We start from the raw sequence: 17,394 nt of genomic DNA, 5'->3' as shown, positions 1-17,394 counted from the left end.
TAGGTGGGGACGTTCGGCCGGCGCAGCTCTCGGAGGTTGTGCGCCTGGGGTGGCTGGCGGCGGGGCTCCCCGGGCCCGGCCCGTGGCGCTTCTCTGCCGCCGCCTCGGGGTGTCTCTGCTTCGCTGCGAGCCCGGCACCGCGGCGGCGGCGGCGCGAAGAGGAAAGCGGGCGGCGGCGGCCGCGCCAAAAAGCGCCGGGTCACCGCAGGCTGAGGCGCCCGCCGTCCCCGCCCTCCCCCTCGCTCGCCTCCCTCCCGCCCGCCTCCCTCGCTCGCTCGCTCGCTCGTTCCTTCCCTCTCCCCGCCTTCCCTCCGCGCTCCCCCCGCTCTCCCCTCCGCGCCCCGCCTCCTCCGCCCCGCGCCCTGCGGTGCTGCAGCTGCGGGCGGCTCCAGCTGCCCCCAGATGTGGGCTGGGCGGCGCGCGGGGAACTTTCGCGCCGGCTGGGAGTGCGGGGCCCCGGCTGCAGTCCGGCTGCCATGGATCCACCGGCGGGAGCCGCTCGCCGCCTGCTCTGCCTCGCGCTGCTGCTGCTACTGCTGCCGCCGCTCCTACTGCCGCCGCCGCCCGCGAACGCCAGGCTAGCAGCCGCCGCCGACCCCCCAGGTAGGTGCTGCCGGGCCCCCACGTCCCGCGCACCCCGCCTGCCGGGCCCCGTCCCGCGCACCCCGCCGCCCCCTCCCCAGACGTCGTCCAGCCTGACTTGGGCAAACTCCGCTCGCCCCGCCCGGGGCCAAGTTGGCTAACTTCGGGGCCAGGTTGGTCGCGCAGGGGGCGCCCCGCGGCGCACCAGAGCGCCTTGGGCCGGGGGGAGCTTCGGAGCACTGGCGGCTCCCGAGTCGCTGAGGGTGCAGACGGAGGGCCGGGGAAGCCCCGCGGCGGAGGGCGCAGAGTCAGCCCCAGCGGGTCCCGGGGAGCCAGGGTGAGGCGGCGCCTGGACTAGCGTCCGGGGACGCTCAGGAAGAGCCGGCTGCCCAGAGCGTCGCCTTGGGCCCTGAGGATTGGCTGGGGCGCCCCGGAGGGGATCCCTGGAGATCGGAGGGACCCTGCTCCACCCCTCCCTGTCCTCGGGCGCTAGGGGAGAGGCGGACGGCAGCAGGCTGAGCGGGAGCTGGACAGGCAGGACAGGCCGCCAGTGCTCCGGGAAGCCGAGTCTCCGCCGTTCCGGAGGGCAGCGGTGACAGCACTCTGGCGGCAGGGGCCGCCGAGGGGTCGTGGCGCCCGCGTAAGGGGGCCAACCTGGAATGGCTTCCGAGCAGCCCCGCGTCCTGCCAAGGACTATAGGTTCAAGGGTCGAGCGACTGTCTGACGGGGTCGTCCCTTCGGGCACAGGGAGCTTCCCACCGAGCCCCAATCAGGAACAGGGCAGGAGGCAGAGCTCTTGGCAGGCAGGGTCCCCGGCTTGGGGGTGGCGAAGCCCTGGAGTGGTGGCCCTGTTAACGCCCCTTCCCGGTTGCAGGAAAGCCGGGGATGTGCAGGCTCTGCTTCTGGGGTTGCCTGGCGGAATGCCTCTTCCCCTCGCAGTGGGGCGGGGTCTGGGGGGCGTGGCTTGCCGGCGGGGCTCTGGGGCTCTGCGGATCTAACGCCCCTTCCCGTTGCAGGCGGGTCCCTGGGGCACGGAGCCGAGCGCATCCTGGCGGTGCCCGTGCGCACTGACGCCCAGGGCCGCTTGGTGTCCCACGTGGTGTCGGGAGCTACAGCCGGGGCAGGGGTACGAGCCCGCAGGGCCGCCCCAGTCCGGACCCCGAGCTTCCCCGGAGGCAACGAGGAGGACCCTGGCAACCACCTCTTCTACAATGTCACTGTCTTTGGCCGAGACTTGCACCTGCGGCTGCGGCCCAACCACCGCCTCGTGGCGCCCGGGGCCACTATGGAGTGGCAGGGCGAGACGGGCACCACCCGCGTGGAGCCCCTGCTCGGGAGCTGTCTCTACGTTGGGGACGTGGCCGGCCTAGCCGAAGCCTCCTCTGTGGCCCTCAGCAACTGCGATGGGCTGGTGAGTACGCACTTCCCTCGCTCCTTTCTCTCCGCTGCTCTAGCCTGGGATTTGGAAAAGGGTTACCTAGGAGTTCCTTGGGAGGGGGAGGCCAGCGCCGAGGACTTTCTCTGCCCTCCCCGCGCTTTAGGGAGCCTCGTGCTCCAATTGAAGGGGTTGGATGGAAGACAGGTTGTTTTGATTGGTCTGAGCAAGGGGCCATTTATACATGGGGAGGGCCCGGGTCTTCAAAAGGCTCAGCTGGCAGCAGCGAGCACATCTCTCTTTTGCCTGTCTGCACAGGTCTCTGGCTTGTATGGGTGTGTGTGTGTATGTGTGTGTACCTGTGTGAGTGTGTGCACATGTGCTCTGGAACGTTAGTGTGTGCCTGCATCTGGTTGCCTGTGCACCTGTGTGAACATGTGTGTGTGTCACTGTCTCTTGTGCGCGTGTCTGTGGGTTTTTGCACATACATGTGTTGAGTATCTGTTGAGTGCACGTCTGCCCTTGTGGATATTGGCATGCATGATATATGTGTGGCGGACTTATAGACTGGCAGTCAGTCTTCCTGTTTCCTTGTGTGCAGGTGATGCCAGCCCAGGGAGCAGGCAGTGGTGCTGAAAAGCCCAGTTAGCCTTCTGCCCCTTGGCTGACTGGAAACCACTGGTTTTCCTGCTCTGGTTTCCTGTTAAACTCCAGCTGGTTATTTGAAAAGTTGGTTTTCTCTATTTTGAGCTGAGGGTTGCATTTGGAAATGAAGGCTCTAGTGCCCATGAGCTGCTCAATCTTTTGAGGGCAGCCCCTGAAGGACAACAGAGAGGCTAGGGGGTCCCTTTTGGAACTGCCTGGTTCTCTCTAGTCCTGTGACTGGAGCTCTGGAAGCTCTGCTTCCTGGAGAGGGCAGGAGGGACTGTGGCTCAGCACAAGGGAGCCTCAGAGGAAGCCTGGATCGATGCTGAGGGAGGAGGCTGACATTGGCCGTGCTCTGTCCGGCTGCCTGGGGACTGGCACACAGCAGAAGCCACTGCAGTTTTCTATTTTGGATTGGGTGTGTGGTGGTCAGGCTGGCTGTCCTGGCCAGACATCTGAAGCCGCCCACCATGGGCTCCGCTCTAATTGCTGCTCGGGGCGAGTGGCCACTCCCCCAGCCCCGTGGGCCCTGAGCACACCCCTACTCAGGCACTCAGGCTCTTGCTACATTCTGCAGAGCCGGCAATTACACCAGGGCCCCACAGCCGCTGCCATTCTTTTTATGGAGACACAAAATGTCACTTGTTGCTTCGGAAAATCACTGCCTTTGGCTGGATTTAGTTAGAACCTGGGCATATTGCAAACAACTGTAAATATCCCTGGAGGAGTTGGGTTAAAGTGGCGAGCCCTTTACATTGCCCACTGTCTCCGAGGATGTCCTGGGCCTCAGAGGTGTGTCCCATTTTACAATGGAGGTGAATTTCCTAAATGAAAGGAGGTGCTTGCTGCCGACTTAGGATGAGACGAGGTGGAGGGAGTTGACATGGGGATGCAGTCTGTTGGCGGGCTGACATCTGTGTACTATGAATTCCTGATGGAGAATGTTTTGGTGAGGACTTGTCACTGTTTCATTCATTCAGCAGTTCATGTGGTGATTCATTTCTTCAGCCAGCACCTTCCCATGTGTTTATCCCCTGTACTGGTCAGTGATGAGGCAGGTCTGGTACCCACCCAGGGCCTCCGGTCCTCAGGGTGGCTGACGGAGCTCTGGCCAATACTTGAAGAGTGTGCTCCTAGGGGGCTGTTTGAATGGGGGCTGGAAGAATGAGAGGCCAGCTGGAAAAGATGCAGGTTGGCAACCTGGGCAGAGGGAGGAGCGTGTGCAGAGGTATCAGGTGTGAATTAGCCAGGGCAGGACAGGCCTGCTGAGGTGTCCCGTGTACCAGAGGTGGGAAGAATAATTGGGGTTGGAAAAGGGGCTGGACCTCCCTGAGCGGCCTTGAATGCTGTCAGTGAATAATGGCCTCGGACAGTGGGACAGCACCATTCCATTGGTTCTTCTTCTTTTCTTTTCTTACTTTTTTTTTTTTTGTTGTTGTTGTTGTGTATGTGTCTGTTCTGCTTTTAAATCCCCCTGTGCTATTATGATAGGCTTCTTTGCTAAGGACCTGGGGCTTTACCCAGGTTGCCTGTTGTCCTCACAGAGCCCCTGTCGGGGAGGCATTTTCATCCCTGGTTACAGGTGGAACACTCAGGCTCTGTGAGGTGGAGTAGCTGGAGAGAAGTTATTTGTAATATCCACATCGAGGGGTTAAAATGTACCTCTGCACAAGGCATGAGCCAAAAATGCTGAACAAAGTGTTCTTGTACATCACATTGCTACAGAAGAGTTTTGCAGTATCTCTCAAGCCGCATGGTAGGTGTGCTAATTTCACATGATTTTTACATGCTCATTAAATACCCAGTGAGAAGGCTTTTGGTGTAAAAGGTAATAATGATAAGTGACAATCGACTGTGTTCCTATTAATGTTATGTGCCAGGCTCTCTGCTGAGCCCCCATGCCACATTGCCTTGTTTAACCCTCACAGCACCACATGGAATATGTCCCCAAATCATCCCCCTCTACAGATGAATAAACTGAGGCTCTAAAGGTTGAGATAGCTTGCTTCAGGCTTTAAAACCAGCATTTGAACACATATCTGTCTGATTTTGAGGCCATCCTCACTACGTTTTATTGCCTTTTTCTGCATGCCTACAAAAAGAATTTTTAAAATACATTTCTTTAAAACATTTCCTACCTTTCTTATTCGACTCCCAGAGACATTCTCATTGTAGATTTGACCGCCATCAGCGTGAGTGCAGCCAAGAGCAGTCCTGGGAGCTAAGTAGCCCTTGAGTGGCTGGTGACCTGCGCTGGGCTGCAGCTCCTATGGGTGGCCTAAGTTCTCACTGGTGGGGGACTGCAGCTGGGACTTCCATAGGATGGAAGCAACCCTGCCCACCTCTGCCTCCCCACTCAGGGCAGCACAGGGATCCTCTCCCACCTGGCTGGGCAGGGCCAGTGGAGAAAGCCTCCATGGGCTGGGTGGTGGAGACCGTCTGCCCTCCCAGTGCTGGTCCAATCCTGGGGCCCGAAGGAGGAAGTGTATGCCCTTCCCTGGGGGCTTGATGCGAGCCCCACAACCCTATGAGTTAGAGCTGTCCCATTTTGTGGTTGAGGCTCAGAGACATCCAAGGTCCTTTGGCAAGAAGGAAGCCAGGGCTGCTGCCTTTCAGGCTGGGGCTCCCCTGTGGGGCTGCTGTCCGGGCCAGGTACCCACTCTGTCTTGCTGGACATTACGAGTCATAAAGGCCACAGAGAGAAGTCAGAAGCTGGCCTAAGGGATCCAGATGAGCTTCATTTTTCCCAGTAAGGCTGCTGCCTTCGAGACCACACACTGGGCTCCAGCAGGCTCAGGTGCTAGAGCAGATCAGGCAGGTGTGGGTTGGCGGGGGCCTGGGACTGTGCAGTGCGGGCCAGGGGCACCTGGGATTTGCAGCTGCCTGTGGTAGGGTCTTCCTTCCTCCCACCTCTTCTTGGCACTACCTGGATTGCAATGAGAGGTTGTCAGGAAGATCAAAGAGGGGCTGCAGGAACCTCTGGGTTCTCTAGGGTGTTGGGGCTCCCCAGGTAGGAGCAGAGGCCCCTGTGGGCCCCAGCTGCAAGCAGCCTACACAGATGCTAAGGCCACTCTCAGCCTCTGCCAAACTTGTTACCCTCCGCCAAACTTGTCACCCTCCTTGTTTAAGACTTACTCAGTTTAAGTGACAGAAACCCCTGCTCATAGTGGCTGAAACAAACAAGGAACACCATGGGTCTATTATCTGGGGTCCTGAGGAGTGTCGGCCTCAGGCGTGGCTGAATCCAGAGGCTCAGAGCATGCCATCCATCTCTCAGCCCTGCCACTCGGCATTCATTTCAGAAATGCTCTCCATGCCTCAACCCCAGCCCATCACATGGGGCCACCAGCAGCTCCAAGCCCAACTTGTTTTCCAAGGAAGCAACCCTCTGAAATGGAAGGTCCTCCTCTCCGGGTGACACCTGTGAAAGTTGGGGGAGGGATCTGAGGCCCGTCTTCAAACCCATAGCTGTGGTACAGGCCTAGCCCAAGTCTCCTACCCACCTTTGAAACTGGGGGAGGGACAGACTCCCAAACTTTAGAATGGAGAGGGGCCTATCGTTTGAGAAAGGAGGAGGACAGTTGTGTAGGATGGTGAAAATGGGTGTGGCCACCCTGTCCCTGGACTCCAGACCCCATGTTGGGCTTAGGAGTCCTCCTGGCTCCAGGCTTGCCTGCTCGGCTGCCTCTGGAACCCCTTCCCTGGATGACTCCATACTCCTCAAGTCACTTAGGTCTCCCCACTCTCCTCCAGACCCCATCTTTTGAGGGTCACCCTCCTCTAGCCAGTTCCAATCCTAGAGCTGTCAGGCCCCAGCTGCCCTCCACGCCTGGTGCCAAGCCCTGCCTCTGCTCCCAAGCCCCCCAGCGCTCCCTGGTCTCTCCCCAACAACCCTTCTCCAAGCTGCAGCCAGAGGGGCTTTTATAAACCACGCAGGAACTCATGTTATGCCTTCGCTTAAGACCTCTCAGTGGTTCTTATTGCTCTTAAAAAAATCCAAACCCACTGGCCTGACATTCAAGGCCCCTGTGACCTGGTCAGGGCCCTCCAGCTCCGACCTGAGTCACATGCTCTGCTGGTCTGGAATGAGACTCTGGGAGCAAGGGCTGCACGGGGAAGAACTCCAGTGTTCTCCTCAGGTGCCCCTGAGAGTGGGGGGGAGTGGCTCCCTCCCCCACCACCTTACCTGAGCTGAGGTCCCCTACGGAGATGCCCAAGGCACCCAGCAGTGCAGCGCAGTCCCTCTGGAGGCAGCAGTCAGCCTCAGAAGGGGGTCCGAGGAGCAGCATCCACACCATCTACCTCCACTTGGGGCTTTAAACCCAGCCCCTGCAGTCTTCCTGGGAGCCAGCCACTGTGGCCCCATTTCACAGGTAGGAAACCGAGGCTCTAAGTGTACATATGTGGGGTTCTCTCTGTGTGGGCTGGCCTCTCCCCTGGAATCCTTTAGGGAGAGGCAGAGTGGAGCAGGCCCCCAGCCCCTCACAAAGGCCAGCAGAGTCAGTGCTGGTCTCAGCTGGAGCCCAGGGATGCCAGCTCTTCCTGGGCCGCCGCACTGTGTTACCCAGCCCCGGCCTGCACTCCGTGGTGTGGCCGGCGTGTTTCTGGCACTGGTCACTGCATGCAGCCATGTGCTCACTCGGCTGTGGCAGGCTTCTCCTGCCCGATGGCTCGCCGTGGCTTCCCCGTCCCCTGTGTCTCCAGCGCTTAGTGAGTCATGCCTGAGCGAAGGCCGGCGCTCCTGCAGTCAGCTGGGAGGTGAAGGCCAGGTCCTCACCCAGGCCTGCTGTGAGGCTCACAGGGGCAAGGGAATCAGCCAGGGACTCATCTGCTGTGAGCCCCAGGGCCAGGAGCATCCGCTCAGCAGCGAGGCCAGCTTGGCTTCGTGGCAGCCTGAGCTGTGGTTCTTACTGCTCTTAAAAAAATCCAAACCCACTGGCCTGACATTCAAGGCCAGTTTTTGAAGACCTAGAGGGGCAAGTGTGCCTGGCGCACCTCCTGGGACCTTGGGTCTCTGCTGACAGGTAGACATGTTCTTCCTTATTGCACCTCCCTCTCTGGCTTGGGCAGTCCTGGGGGTCCCTGTGTTGCTTCCAGAACAGCAGGCTGCTGGCTGCATGTGAACATGTGTGTGTTTCTGGCCTGTGCATGGCGGAATGTGTGGGAGTGTGTGCATGTTCCTGGCCTCTGTGTAGAGGGGGTGTGGGGGAGTGTGTGCGTGTTCCTGGCCTGTGCATGGAGGGAGTGTGTGGGAGTGTATGCGTGTTCCTGGCCTATGCGTGGAGGGAGTGTGTGGGAGTGTATGCTTGTGCGTGCTGCCTGTGCCTGTCTTGCATCTAGGAGTGCGTGCACACAGTGTGTGTGGGGGGGGTGCGTGTGTGGGGGGGTGCGTGTGTGTGGGGGTGCATGTGTGCGTGCATGTCTGAATGAGTGTGGACATGTGACTGTGTGCACGAGTGTATCTGCATGGGAGTGTGTTCATTTGAGTGAGCATGGGCCAGCACGTGTTTCTGTATTTCTCGGGAGGGGTTTTCTGTGTCCTGCAGGAGAGGGGCCTGAAGTGGGGTAGAGGTACCGAAGGGAGAGGAAGACCCCAGTTCCCTCAATCTTGGTGCCACCTTAGATGCCTCCATCCCCTACTGGTGGGCACCCTGGGATGGGAGGATCCAGGTAGGAGCTGCTCACTCTGCTGCGTATGTTTCATATTAAATGTCAGCTGTCCACTGGGTCTGCGGTGCTGCCATTAATATGGAGAAGTTATTACCGAGCCTGGAGCCAGCTACTCGGGCTCGTTCATGAATTTCAATTACACTGCACGACGACTCCAGGGCTGCAGAGTGGGGTGCACAGCTTCCGCTCGGAGGCAAAGGGAACCCTGGTATCTAGGACCAAGGCCTGGGTGCTGCTGAGGCCAGGCAGGTTCTAGACCATCCTCATCCCGCCCTGTGCATTTCAGGGGCTAACCAGGGAAGCAGGTGTTTAGTGTGGTCTGGAGGCTGCTGTGGGTCACGTGGTCCCTGTGCCCCTCGCGGCTGTGCATCCTGGACAAGCACCACGATGCTGCAAACCTTAGTTCCTCCAACAGCAAAAGGTGGGTTCTGTCCGTATGCACTTCACCGGCCCGTGGGTGGAAAGCGGTGTCTGTGTCTGTGTCTCATTAGCTCTAAGGTGCCACCAGTTACAGGACACACCTCACTTTATACACCACCAAGAAAGAGAAGACACTCCCATTTAAACTGCAACTGTGTGCCCTACCTGTGGTCCCCTGGAGGCACAGGCCCCGCTCTGCAGTGCTTGGTTTCTCTGATGCTGTCTGCAGCCTAACAGTGGGCCATTTCTCCTGCCTGGTCATTGCTTGGCACAGCTCCTGTGGGAACTGAGTTCAGGCAGCTTTGTCCGCTTCCAGGGGTCTTCCTCTGGTGAAATTACAGAGTAGCGATCCTTCCTCCAGGGTTAGGTATTTGCCTCACCAATGTAAAGCCACACACGCCTTTCTGCATGCACCCTAACTTTTTGCCCTCACAGTATGATTCTTCAAAGACATTTCGAGTGTCCAGGGTGCTGACAGGGCATGCGCCTCCAGTGAGGGACTGCAGTCGGAAGCGTCGTGGCCCAGGAGGCAGGGCCAGGGCCAGGGTGTGAGACCCGCTGAGTGCATCCTCAGTTCAGGGGTGGGAAACTGAAAAATGCGTGTTGGAGGGAGCAGCCCTCACAGCTCTCTGAGCAGAACGTCCAGGATTCATCTTTAAACCTGAGTATTTTTCCTTTGAAAGCAGCGATTGGGACTACATGGAAAGTAGGGTGTCTGTATGTTTCATGCAAGACTTGTCCAAGGCTCAATAGTGGCCATTCTGATTGGGACGGAGCCTCTGGACGTATGACAGGGACTCGAGAGCTGTGAGCATGTTGGTATATATCTGTATCTCTCTATTTTATGAATCATGGAGTGTGCCATCGTCAGTCGGTTGCAAGTGAAACCTCGGCTTAAGCAATACCACAGATACATTCTACTTTCCCATCATTCCATTCTTGTACCAATACTAAGCTGTGTTTATTATCAGAACTTTAAGGCTCTAATATTCAAAGTATTAAGTACTTTGAAGCTTCGCTGTCCAATACAGTAGCTATAAGCCACACAAAGCTATTGAATACTTAAAATGTGGCTGGTCTGAATTGAGAGGTGCTCTGAGTGTGAAATATACACTGGATTTCAAAGACTTAGTACCCCCCCAAAAAGAATGTGGAATGTTTAATAGATCATTTTAAAGTATTGATTACAGGTTGAAATGATAATATTTGGGGCATACTGGGTCAAGTAAAATATATTACTGAAATTAGTTTCACCTGTGACTTTTTTTTTTTTAATGTGGCTACATATAAAGCTCCAGTTCTATTTCTGTTGGACTGTGTGGCTTTGGAACATCTGGCTGGATACTTCCCCCTTTGCTGGAATTCTCTTGCAAAATTTTCTTGGCTGGCCACATATGTTTATTTTTCAAATGTAGAATTGTTTTGTCGGGGAGAAAAATCCCTCATGAATTTGATTGATAGTAAATTAAACTTTAGAAGCTAATTAAAGGAAGAATTGACGTAATTTACAGTATTTATCAGGAACACGGTGTGTTTTTCAATTTATTTCATTCTGCTTTGATGTTGTTCCATAAAGTATTCCATGTTTTGTTTAATACAGGTCATCCATTTTTAAAAATCAGGGTTATTTCGAGGGTTTTTTCTTTTTGTCATTGCGAATTGAATACTTTCTATTGTTGGTGCACAGGAAGGCTATTGATTTTTATGGAACTATCTTTTATCAAGTGGCTTGATTGAACTCATTAGTTTTAATATATCTTTGTGGTGTCCCTTGGGTTTTCTAGGTATACAGTTGCACTCTCTATAAACACTGATCATTTTGGATTCTCATCTCCAATATGCACCGTCTGGAACCTTCAGAGCGATGTTAAGTCACAGCCGTGGCTACGTGCATCCTCGTCTGTGGCTTTACCGGCAACGCCCCGGTGTTGCTCTGCTTAATACAACGCTTGCTTGTGGATTAAGATGGATTTCATGTGAAGGCAATATCCTCTGAATTCTCATTTTCTAAGATCCCGTTTTTATCAGCAAAGGAGCTGAAATCAGGATAAAATGTGTCTTAACTCTTAACGCTCTCTTTTCCCACCTCCAAAAGCCAGAGATGTTGCAATTCCAAGGTGCTTGTGTTCTCAGCCTCAGCACCTCTGCTGTCCACTTTCCTGGGCCAGAAATGAAACCTAGTCCCCATACGCACCATGGGAAGCACTCATAGGGAGGGAGAACTTCCTGCAGAAGATGGGGAGCCAGCACCTTCTGCCACACAGGAGCCTGTTCTTGGAAAACCCTTTGGGCCATGTGTGGGGGATTTCCACTTTGATTTGAGGGTTCTTTTCCTCCCCCACAGTGGTGTGTCCCTCCCTCTATCCAGTTTCTCTGGAGCAACCTCTCCATTCTCCTCCTGTGTCTTACAGTGGACTCTGCCCTCTGCTCTGAGGTGGTGGTGCTGCCTGCACAGTCCCCTGCCCTCCCAGTCTAACTGTTATCTGTTACCCCATGTGCTCCTAGAAGGTATTTAGACACTTCCCTCCTTAGAAGAAATCTGTAGGCTCATCACAGTGCCTCATGCCTGTAATACCTGCACTTTGGGAGGCTGAGGTGGGTGGATCACTTGAAGTCAGGTGTTCGAGACCAGCCTGGCCAACATGGTGAAACCCCGCCTCTACAAAAACACAAAAATTAGCCAGGCATGGTGGTGCATGCCTGTAGTCCCAGCTACTCAGGAGGCTGAGACAGGAGAATCACTTGGACCTGGGAGGCAGAGGTTGCAGTGAGATGAGATTACATCACTGTACTCCAGCCTGGGCTACAGAGTGAGACTCTGTCTCAGAAAATAAAAAGAAGAAGAAGAAAAGAAATCTGTGGCTTGTCTTGCAGAAAAGAGTTTTTCCATTGTGTGATCTATCTGCCTGCCTGCTGACGGGCATGGAATTTGAGGAGCTTTGAATAGCACCTGTACATTGGCCCCATCCTGAGAGGTTCTGGTTTATCAGACCTGGGTGCACCCCAGGGTCTGTATTTTTCAAAAACCACACAGGAGAGTCTTTCGCACAGCATGATGGGTGCTCACTGACCTAGAGAGGGCTGTGGGGACTGAGGGCTCACCAGACTTGGGGTCTGGCTCTTCTCTTGCTGGCCTGTGACCCTCTGTTTCCCCAGTTGCGACACCACCTGCCTCACAAGGTGTGTGTCAGTGAGGGAGCAGAGGGAAATGAGGCTGGCTGGCCTCTGTCAAATGGAATCTGTGGGGGGCTTGAGGCAGAAGGAAGTGATGGCCAATGGGTTGGCCAGGCCGGGATGTGGGAAGCTGCCATGGCGGTGTTGGCTCCTGGCCCTCTGCTCTTGGGTCTCTCACCTGGAAATCCAGAGCCCTGGCAACAGGAAGCAGCCCCCTTCGCATGGCCATCCCCAAGGCCACACAGGACGGAGGGGTCCTCACAGGGAAGTGGGCAGAATAAGTGGGTGTGGGATCCCAAGGCAGCAGCTGGCCCTTGCTGTAGGGTTGTCTGTGCTTGGCAGGCACCTGGAGCTCCATGAGCGTTGAGCACTGATCCTGCAGAGCTGGTCAGGCAAGGTGGGGGCAGTGGCAGGCATCCTCCTTGGTGCTCCTCAGCGCCCCCCCGAGACAGGTGCCCAGGCCCTGGGAGGCTCCTGGTCTCTTCTTCTCCCCTGCTTACCTTTCCCTTCCTCTCCCCGCCCCTCCCTCCCTCTCTTCCTCCTTCCCTCCCCTCTCTGCACGATGGCTGGCCACTGGCCACTAATCCCTACTCATTGGCCCTGAGCTGAGTTCTGGGCCTCCGGGGCAATGCAGGTCAGGTCACAGGCAGAGGTGCTGTCTGAGGCCCTGTGATAGTGGGAAATAATAAATGTATATTTGTTCTTCATCCCTAGTTCCTGCCTCAGAGCTCCCAAAACCTTTGTAATTTCCTGAGTGTTAAGGGTGATAGAAACACCTTTTATTGTCATATTTGGTCTGAGTCCCCCGGCTCCTGAAATAAGAGTTTCTGGATTATTGGGTAGAGAATTCCGCCTCACTCCTCCAACCTCTGGGGATAGGAGTAGTGGAACTTCCGTGAAAACCCCTAAACGACAAGGTTTGGAGAGCTTCGGGTTGGTGAACCCATGGAGGTGCTGGGAGGGTGAGTGCCCAGAGAGGGCGCGGAAGCTCTGCAGCCCTTCCCGTTAGCTCCGTTAGCTCGCCCCGCACATCCCTCCTAGGGAGCTGTTTCTGGGTTGTGTCCTTAATAATCAACTGGTAATAGTGCCTCCCTGAGTTCTGTGATCCATTCTATTAATGGCCAAAACTGCAATTACTTTTGCAGCAACCTAATAGCAAATTACAATATGAGGAGGGAGTCGTGGGACCCTCCCAATTTAGAGCCGATTGGTCAGAAGAACAGGTGGAAAGCTGGGACTTGCAACTGGTATGTGAAGCGGGGCCCCCTTGTGGGACTGAGCCCTTAACCTGAGGGCCAAGCTGACCCCAGGTAGCTGGTGTGAGTATTGCACTGAACTGTGGGGCACCCAGCTAGCGTCTGGAGGTTGGAGAACTGGTGGGTGTGAGGGAAACCACGTGTCTGGTGTCAAGCGATGTGAGTGAAGACAGATCACAGTGGACCTCACCCACTCTGGGGGCTCTGATAGAGCGAGGGGAGGTCCCAGGCCAGGGCTCAGCCCTGCTGATAGGGAGAAGGCCTCAGTTTCCTGAACAGCCCCAAAGGCAGCTGCAAAGACAACTGTCACAGGACAAGGTGGTGCTGGGTCCTGGTGCTGGGAGCCTCTCCCTCCTTCCCCTCCTCCCCTCCTCCCCCTCTCCTCTTCTCTCTCCAGCTTCTCTTCCCCTTCCCTCCTCTCTCTCCCTCTTCTTCTTTTCTCGTTCCTCTTCTTCCCACTCCCCTCCCTTGTCTTCTCCCTCATCCCCCGTTTTCCCCTTTTCTCTCCCTTCTCCCTTTACACCCTCTCCCCTCCCTGCCCCTTCTCCCCTCTTCCTGCCCCCCTTTTCTTCCCCAGAGTCTTTCATCACCTGGGGGACCCTTCCTGGGTGGGGGGCCCTTCATCATCAGCTGCACTCTGCACCCGTAGCTTCCTATTTACATGTCACCTCCTGTGACGCCACCCAGAAGTCTCTGTTGCCAACATTTACCTCCTCAGAGTACAGGTAAGCCCCACCACCTGCATAAGCAGGGTGAAATACTGCAAAGGGGGATTAATTCTCCTCTCCTTGGCCTGCTGCTGAGTTCTTGGTGCATTTCCCAGCAAACAAGGTCAAGGCTGAGCCCCTGCCCTGCTGGAGCATCCCCACCTAGGATAGGGTGGCTAGGCCTTTGGGCTGTCTTTCCTGTTGGGGTGCCCAGGTTTTCATGGGCTGTGTCGTCACTGGGGAGGGTGGTCGGACAAGCAGAGCTGCTGGGGAAGGTTGTGCAGGTGGTGTCTTGCTCACCTGAGGGCACCTGGGCAAGGGGGCCAATGAGGCTGGACTTTGCTCCATCTGGGAGTGAATGGAGTGGAAATGGGAGGGTGACCAGCACAGGGTGGAGATGATGGGCACTGGGGGAGGGGAAAGGTGTGCCAGGTGTCTGTCCCCACCGTCAAGGTTGCCAGAGTTCCTGCATTCTTCTCTTTGTGGAGCTTCTGCATCCTTGGGACCAGAGATACCAAGAACCAAAGCAAGGGCAGTGGAAGGGAGGCTGCTGGACATGGCAGGTGGCCCTGGTTGGGACAGTCTCAGCGATGGGGCGGGGATGGCTGCTCCAGTACTGAGCATGGTCTAGGGTGGGTAGATGAAGGCTGGCTCTGTCTTGGTGTCAGCTTGTCCTGATCGACTCTGGGGGCTCAGAGTCCTCACAGCCTTCCCCCAACCTGCTCCCCAAGGCCTGCAGGAGTCAACTGTGGTTAAGCTGACCTGGGACCCTTGGTGGGAGTCAGGCAATCTGCTGAAACTTGTCTCTTTAATGGCTGGCGGTTACTGCCCCCAACTTTCCTCCTCTGAAGCTGATTGGTCCTCCCTGGAGCTAGTCATTAACCCTCTGTTAGCTGGGGTGGGTTTCTGTCTGCAGAGCTCCCTTTTTCTATTCTACTGTGTTGGCCTTTCATTTCTTTGCTCAGCTCTGTCAGGCCTCTCTTGTTGATTTCTTCTGGTTACTCAGGCTACAGAAAATTATCAGCCTTTCAAAAAAGTACTTCATTACACATTTTGCTTTTTTTTTCCTGACTTGATTTTTAAATATTTAACTCCTTTAATTCAAGTGAATTGTGTTTCTTATACTGTATAAGGTGTTGGTTTTAACTGTTTATTTTTTTCTAAATTGCCATGCTCTTGTCCCAACACCAATCATTTGTGAATTCACTCTTTCTTCTTGACTTTGGGATGTATATTCCATCATCTCTGAAGTTCATGGAGGAGATGGGGTTTATTCCTGGCCTCTCTGTTGTTCTAATGTTCTGATATCTGATAGGGTATCACCATCATGAGATTTTTTTAAAATGCCTAAAATAGTATCCCATTTGCAGCAGGCCCTCAGCCAATCCTTGCTGAACAAATGAATGACATCTTCATGATGTTTAATTTTCTCATGGAATTAAGAACGTTGATTCAGATCTTTAAAAGTATATCCCAGTAGGTTTATTACTAAGAGACTTAGAATTGTATTGCCATTGCGAATAGGATGTTTTCTATGATATTCTATGGGACCTGCTTATTTCAGACAAATGATATTCTCGGAATTGAGACAGACATCTTTAGTCCCAGTGAGCAGAGTTAAAAATGACGCCTTAGTACAGATTATACATGCATGTGCCGAGCGGCAGCAAACCATCTTGGTTGACCTGGCCAGCCCCAGCCCCAGCACTGCTGTCCTCGCGGCGTGACCTCCCTGCCAGCAGCTCCTCCTTCCTCCTTCTGATCCTTTGCTCCCAGTGACTTGCATCTTCCCGTGTCTTAGCAAAGCAGTCTCTCTGCTATTAGAGTGGCACAACTATGAACCACAAAAAGTCCTTTTGAAATAAATCTCTTACTTGGACATTTCCCATGTTTGCCTTTCCAGATATATGAGTTTCCATATTTATTTTGCATCTAGACTTTTCATGAACTTCCTTGTTACTGTTTTGTGGATGTTTTTGGGGGGGAGGCTTCTCTAAGTGTGCAGTTATTTTCTGCAATTCATAATATCATCTCTTCTTTCTCAGTATGTATTCATTTTATGCCTTATTATTTGGCTAGATGGTAAAGCAGAATTTTAGTAATTTAGCAATGTGGGCACTACAACCATGTCTTCAGAGCATCTAGCCCACCCACCTTCTAAGGGAATTGAGAGCCAGGTGCTGCTTCTCCCTCTGTGAATGCTGCTGGTGGTAGACCCAAAGTGGACACACGTTGGCCTAAATGGATCTCCTGTGTTCATTTCCCCTATGGTGGCACGGCTTTTCTTTCCCTGCTCTCTTGCATCAAGTAGAGCTTTGAACGCAGGATGTGCCCATGCCGTGGTTTTATGCGGACAAGTGGCAGCAAATGACCTTCCCTTTCGGTCAAGGAGCCTCTCTCAGCCCCTCGTGGTATGTTAGATGTCCCCTGTGGTCGGGGAGCAGTGCACCAGGCATGCCCAGGATTGTTTGCAGGCTGGCAGGAAAACTGTGGTCTTTGAAAGATGCCCTGAGTTTCCACTGGGGATGTGGTTCAGTGAGACCCTTTCAGGAGAAGGCTGGCGGGTAGATTCAGTGGCACAACCTGGACAAATGTGGACTTAGGAGCCCTGCTCTGAGTCCCTGCCTTACCATAAACAATGAGATAATTTTCTGAACTTCAGTGTTCTCATTGTGCCGAGTGGAATTTGCAAACTGGCGGGCCATGTGCCATGTCCACCCACAGATGAGTTTTGTTTGGCTTTCCCAGTGTTTGAAAATTTCTCACAAAGCTCAAGATTTCCAGTTTCTCTTGAGAACCAGGAAGTCTGCTGGGCCCATGTTCTGGAGGGCTAGAGTTGAGCAAGGGTGGAACCCTTTAGAAGGGTCCCATGGCTCCAGTTGCCTTGGGATTCCCCGCTGCTCCCTAGAGTTACCCTGGGAGTAACTCTCCCTCACTCCCTATGCAGGCACCTGAGAGTTTCTCTTGTTTTGAGATGACTGCTGCATGGGCTCTGGAACTGGTCGTTTCTTCCTCTCCTCTCTCCCTCTCTCCTTCCCATGACTTCAGTTTCTGGGCATCGGCCCCATGCAAGGCCCTGTGCACTGGAGTCAGACACGATCTCACTCCAGCAAGTGGGCCTGCTTTCTGCTCCTTCCTTCACTGGGCAAGGCGAGCCTCCTGTTTCTCGTCTGTGAAAGGTAAAAGCTGATGGTGGTGGGTTCTTATGAGGAGTGAATGAAGCGAGGCCCACGGCCAGCACTGAGTAGTGAAGAGTCCTTGTTATTACAAGGTAATATTTTCCTGATGGTGCTGCTAGTTGGAACCACAGTGTGAAAGTCCTTGGAAACACAAGGAGCCAGGTGCAGATTTTGTCACTTTTGAGAGCTCTGGGGGCTGGGCTTGGGCGGCAGGGGAGTGGGGAGGCGTGGCAGGGGGCAGGACCTGGCTGGGATGCTCTCCCTGCCCCAGGCATCACCGGCCTGGGACGTGTTGCCAGTGGAGGCCATGACTGTTCTGAAATGGAATTCCTGGGTCAGAATAAGGAGAACACATGTTTACTGGAAGAGGCCAGGAGCCACTGACA

The 17,394-nt window shown here is 54.7% G+C and overlaps 1 protein-coding gene across 1 annotated transcript in view; it reads left to right on the top strand.

The window, feature by feature from the left end:
- The first annotated feature begins 379 nt into the window (after nucleotides 1-379).
- Nucleotides 380-17,394, top strand: part of ADAMTS2 (ADAM metallopeptidase with thrombospondin type 1 motif 2) — a 217,386-nt gene continuing 200,371 nt past the window's right edge. The window contains exons 1-2 of the mRNA XM_017517128.2: nucleotides 380-603; nucleotides 1,599-1,993. Coding sequence (XP_017372617.1) covers nucleotides 477-603; nucleotides 1,599-1,993 — 522 coding nt within the window. The 5' untranslated portion in view covers nucleotides 380-476. The remainder of the gene's footprint in view (nucleotides 604-1,598; nucleotides 1,994-17,394) is intronic.

This window comes from Cebus imitator, unplaced genomic scaffold (genome assembly GCF_001604975.1).
Source record: "Cebus imitator isolate Cc_AM_T3 unplaced genomic scaffold, Cebus_imitator-1.0 Scaffold618, whole genome shotgun sequence".
NCBI lineage: Eukaryota > Metazoa > Chordata > Mammalia > Primates > Cebidae > Cebus > Cebus imitator.
This window is presented reverse-complemented; position numbering and strand designations above follow the sequence as displayed.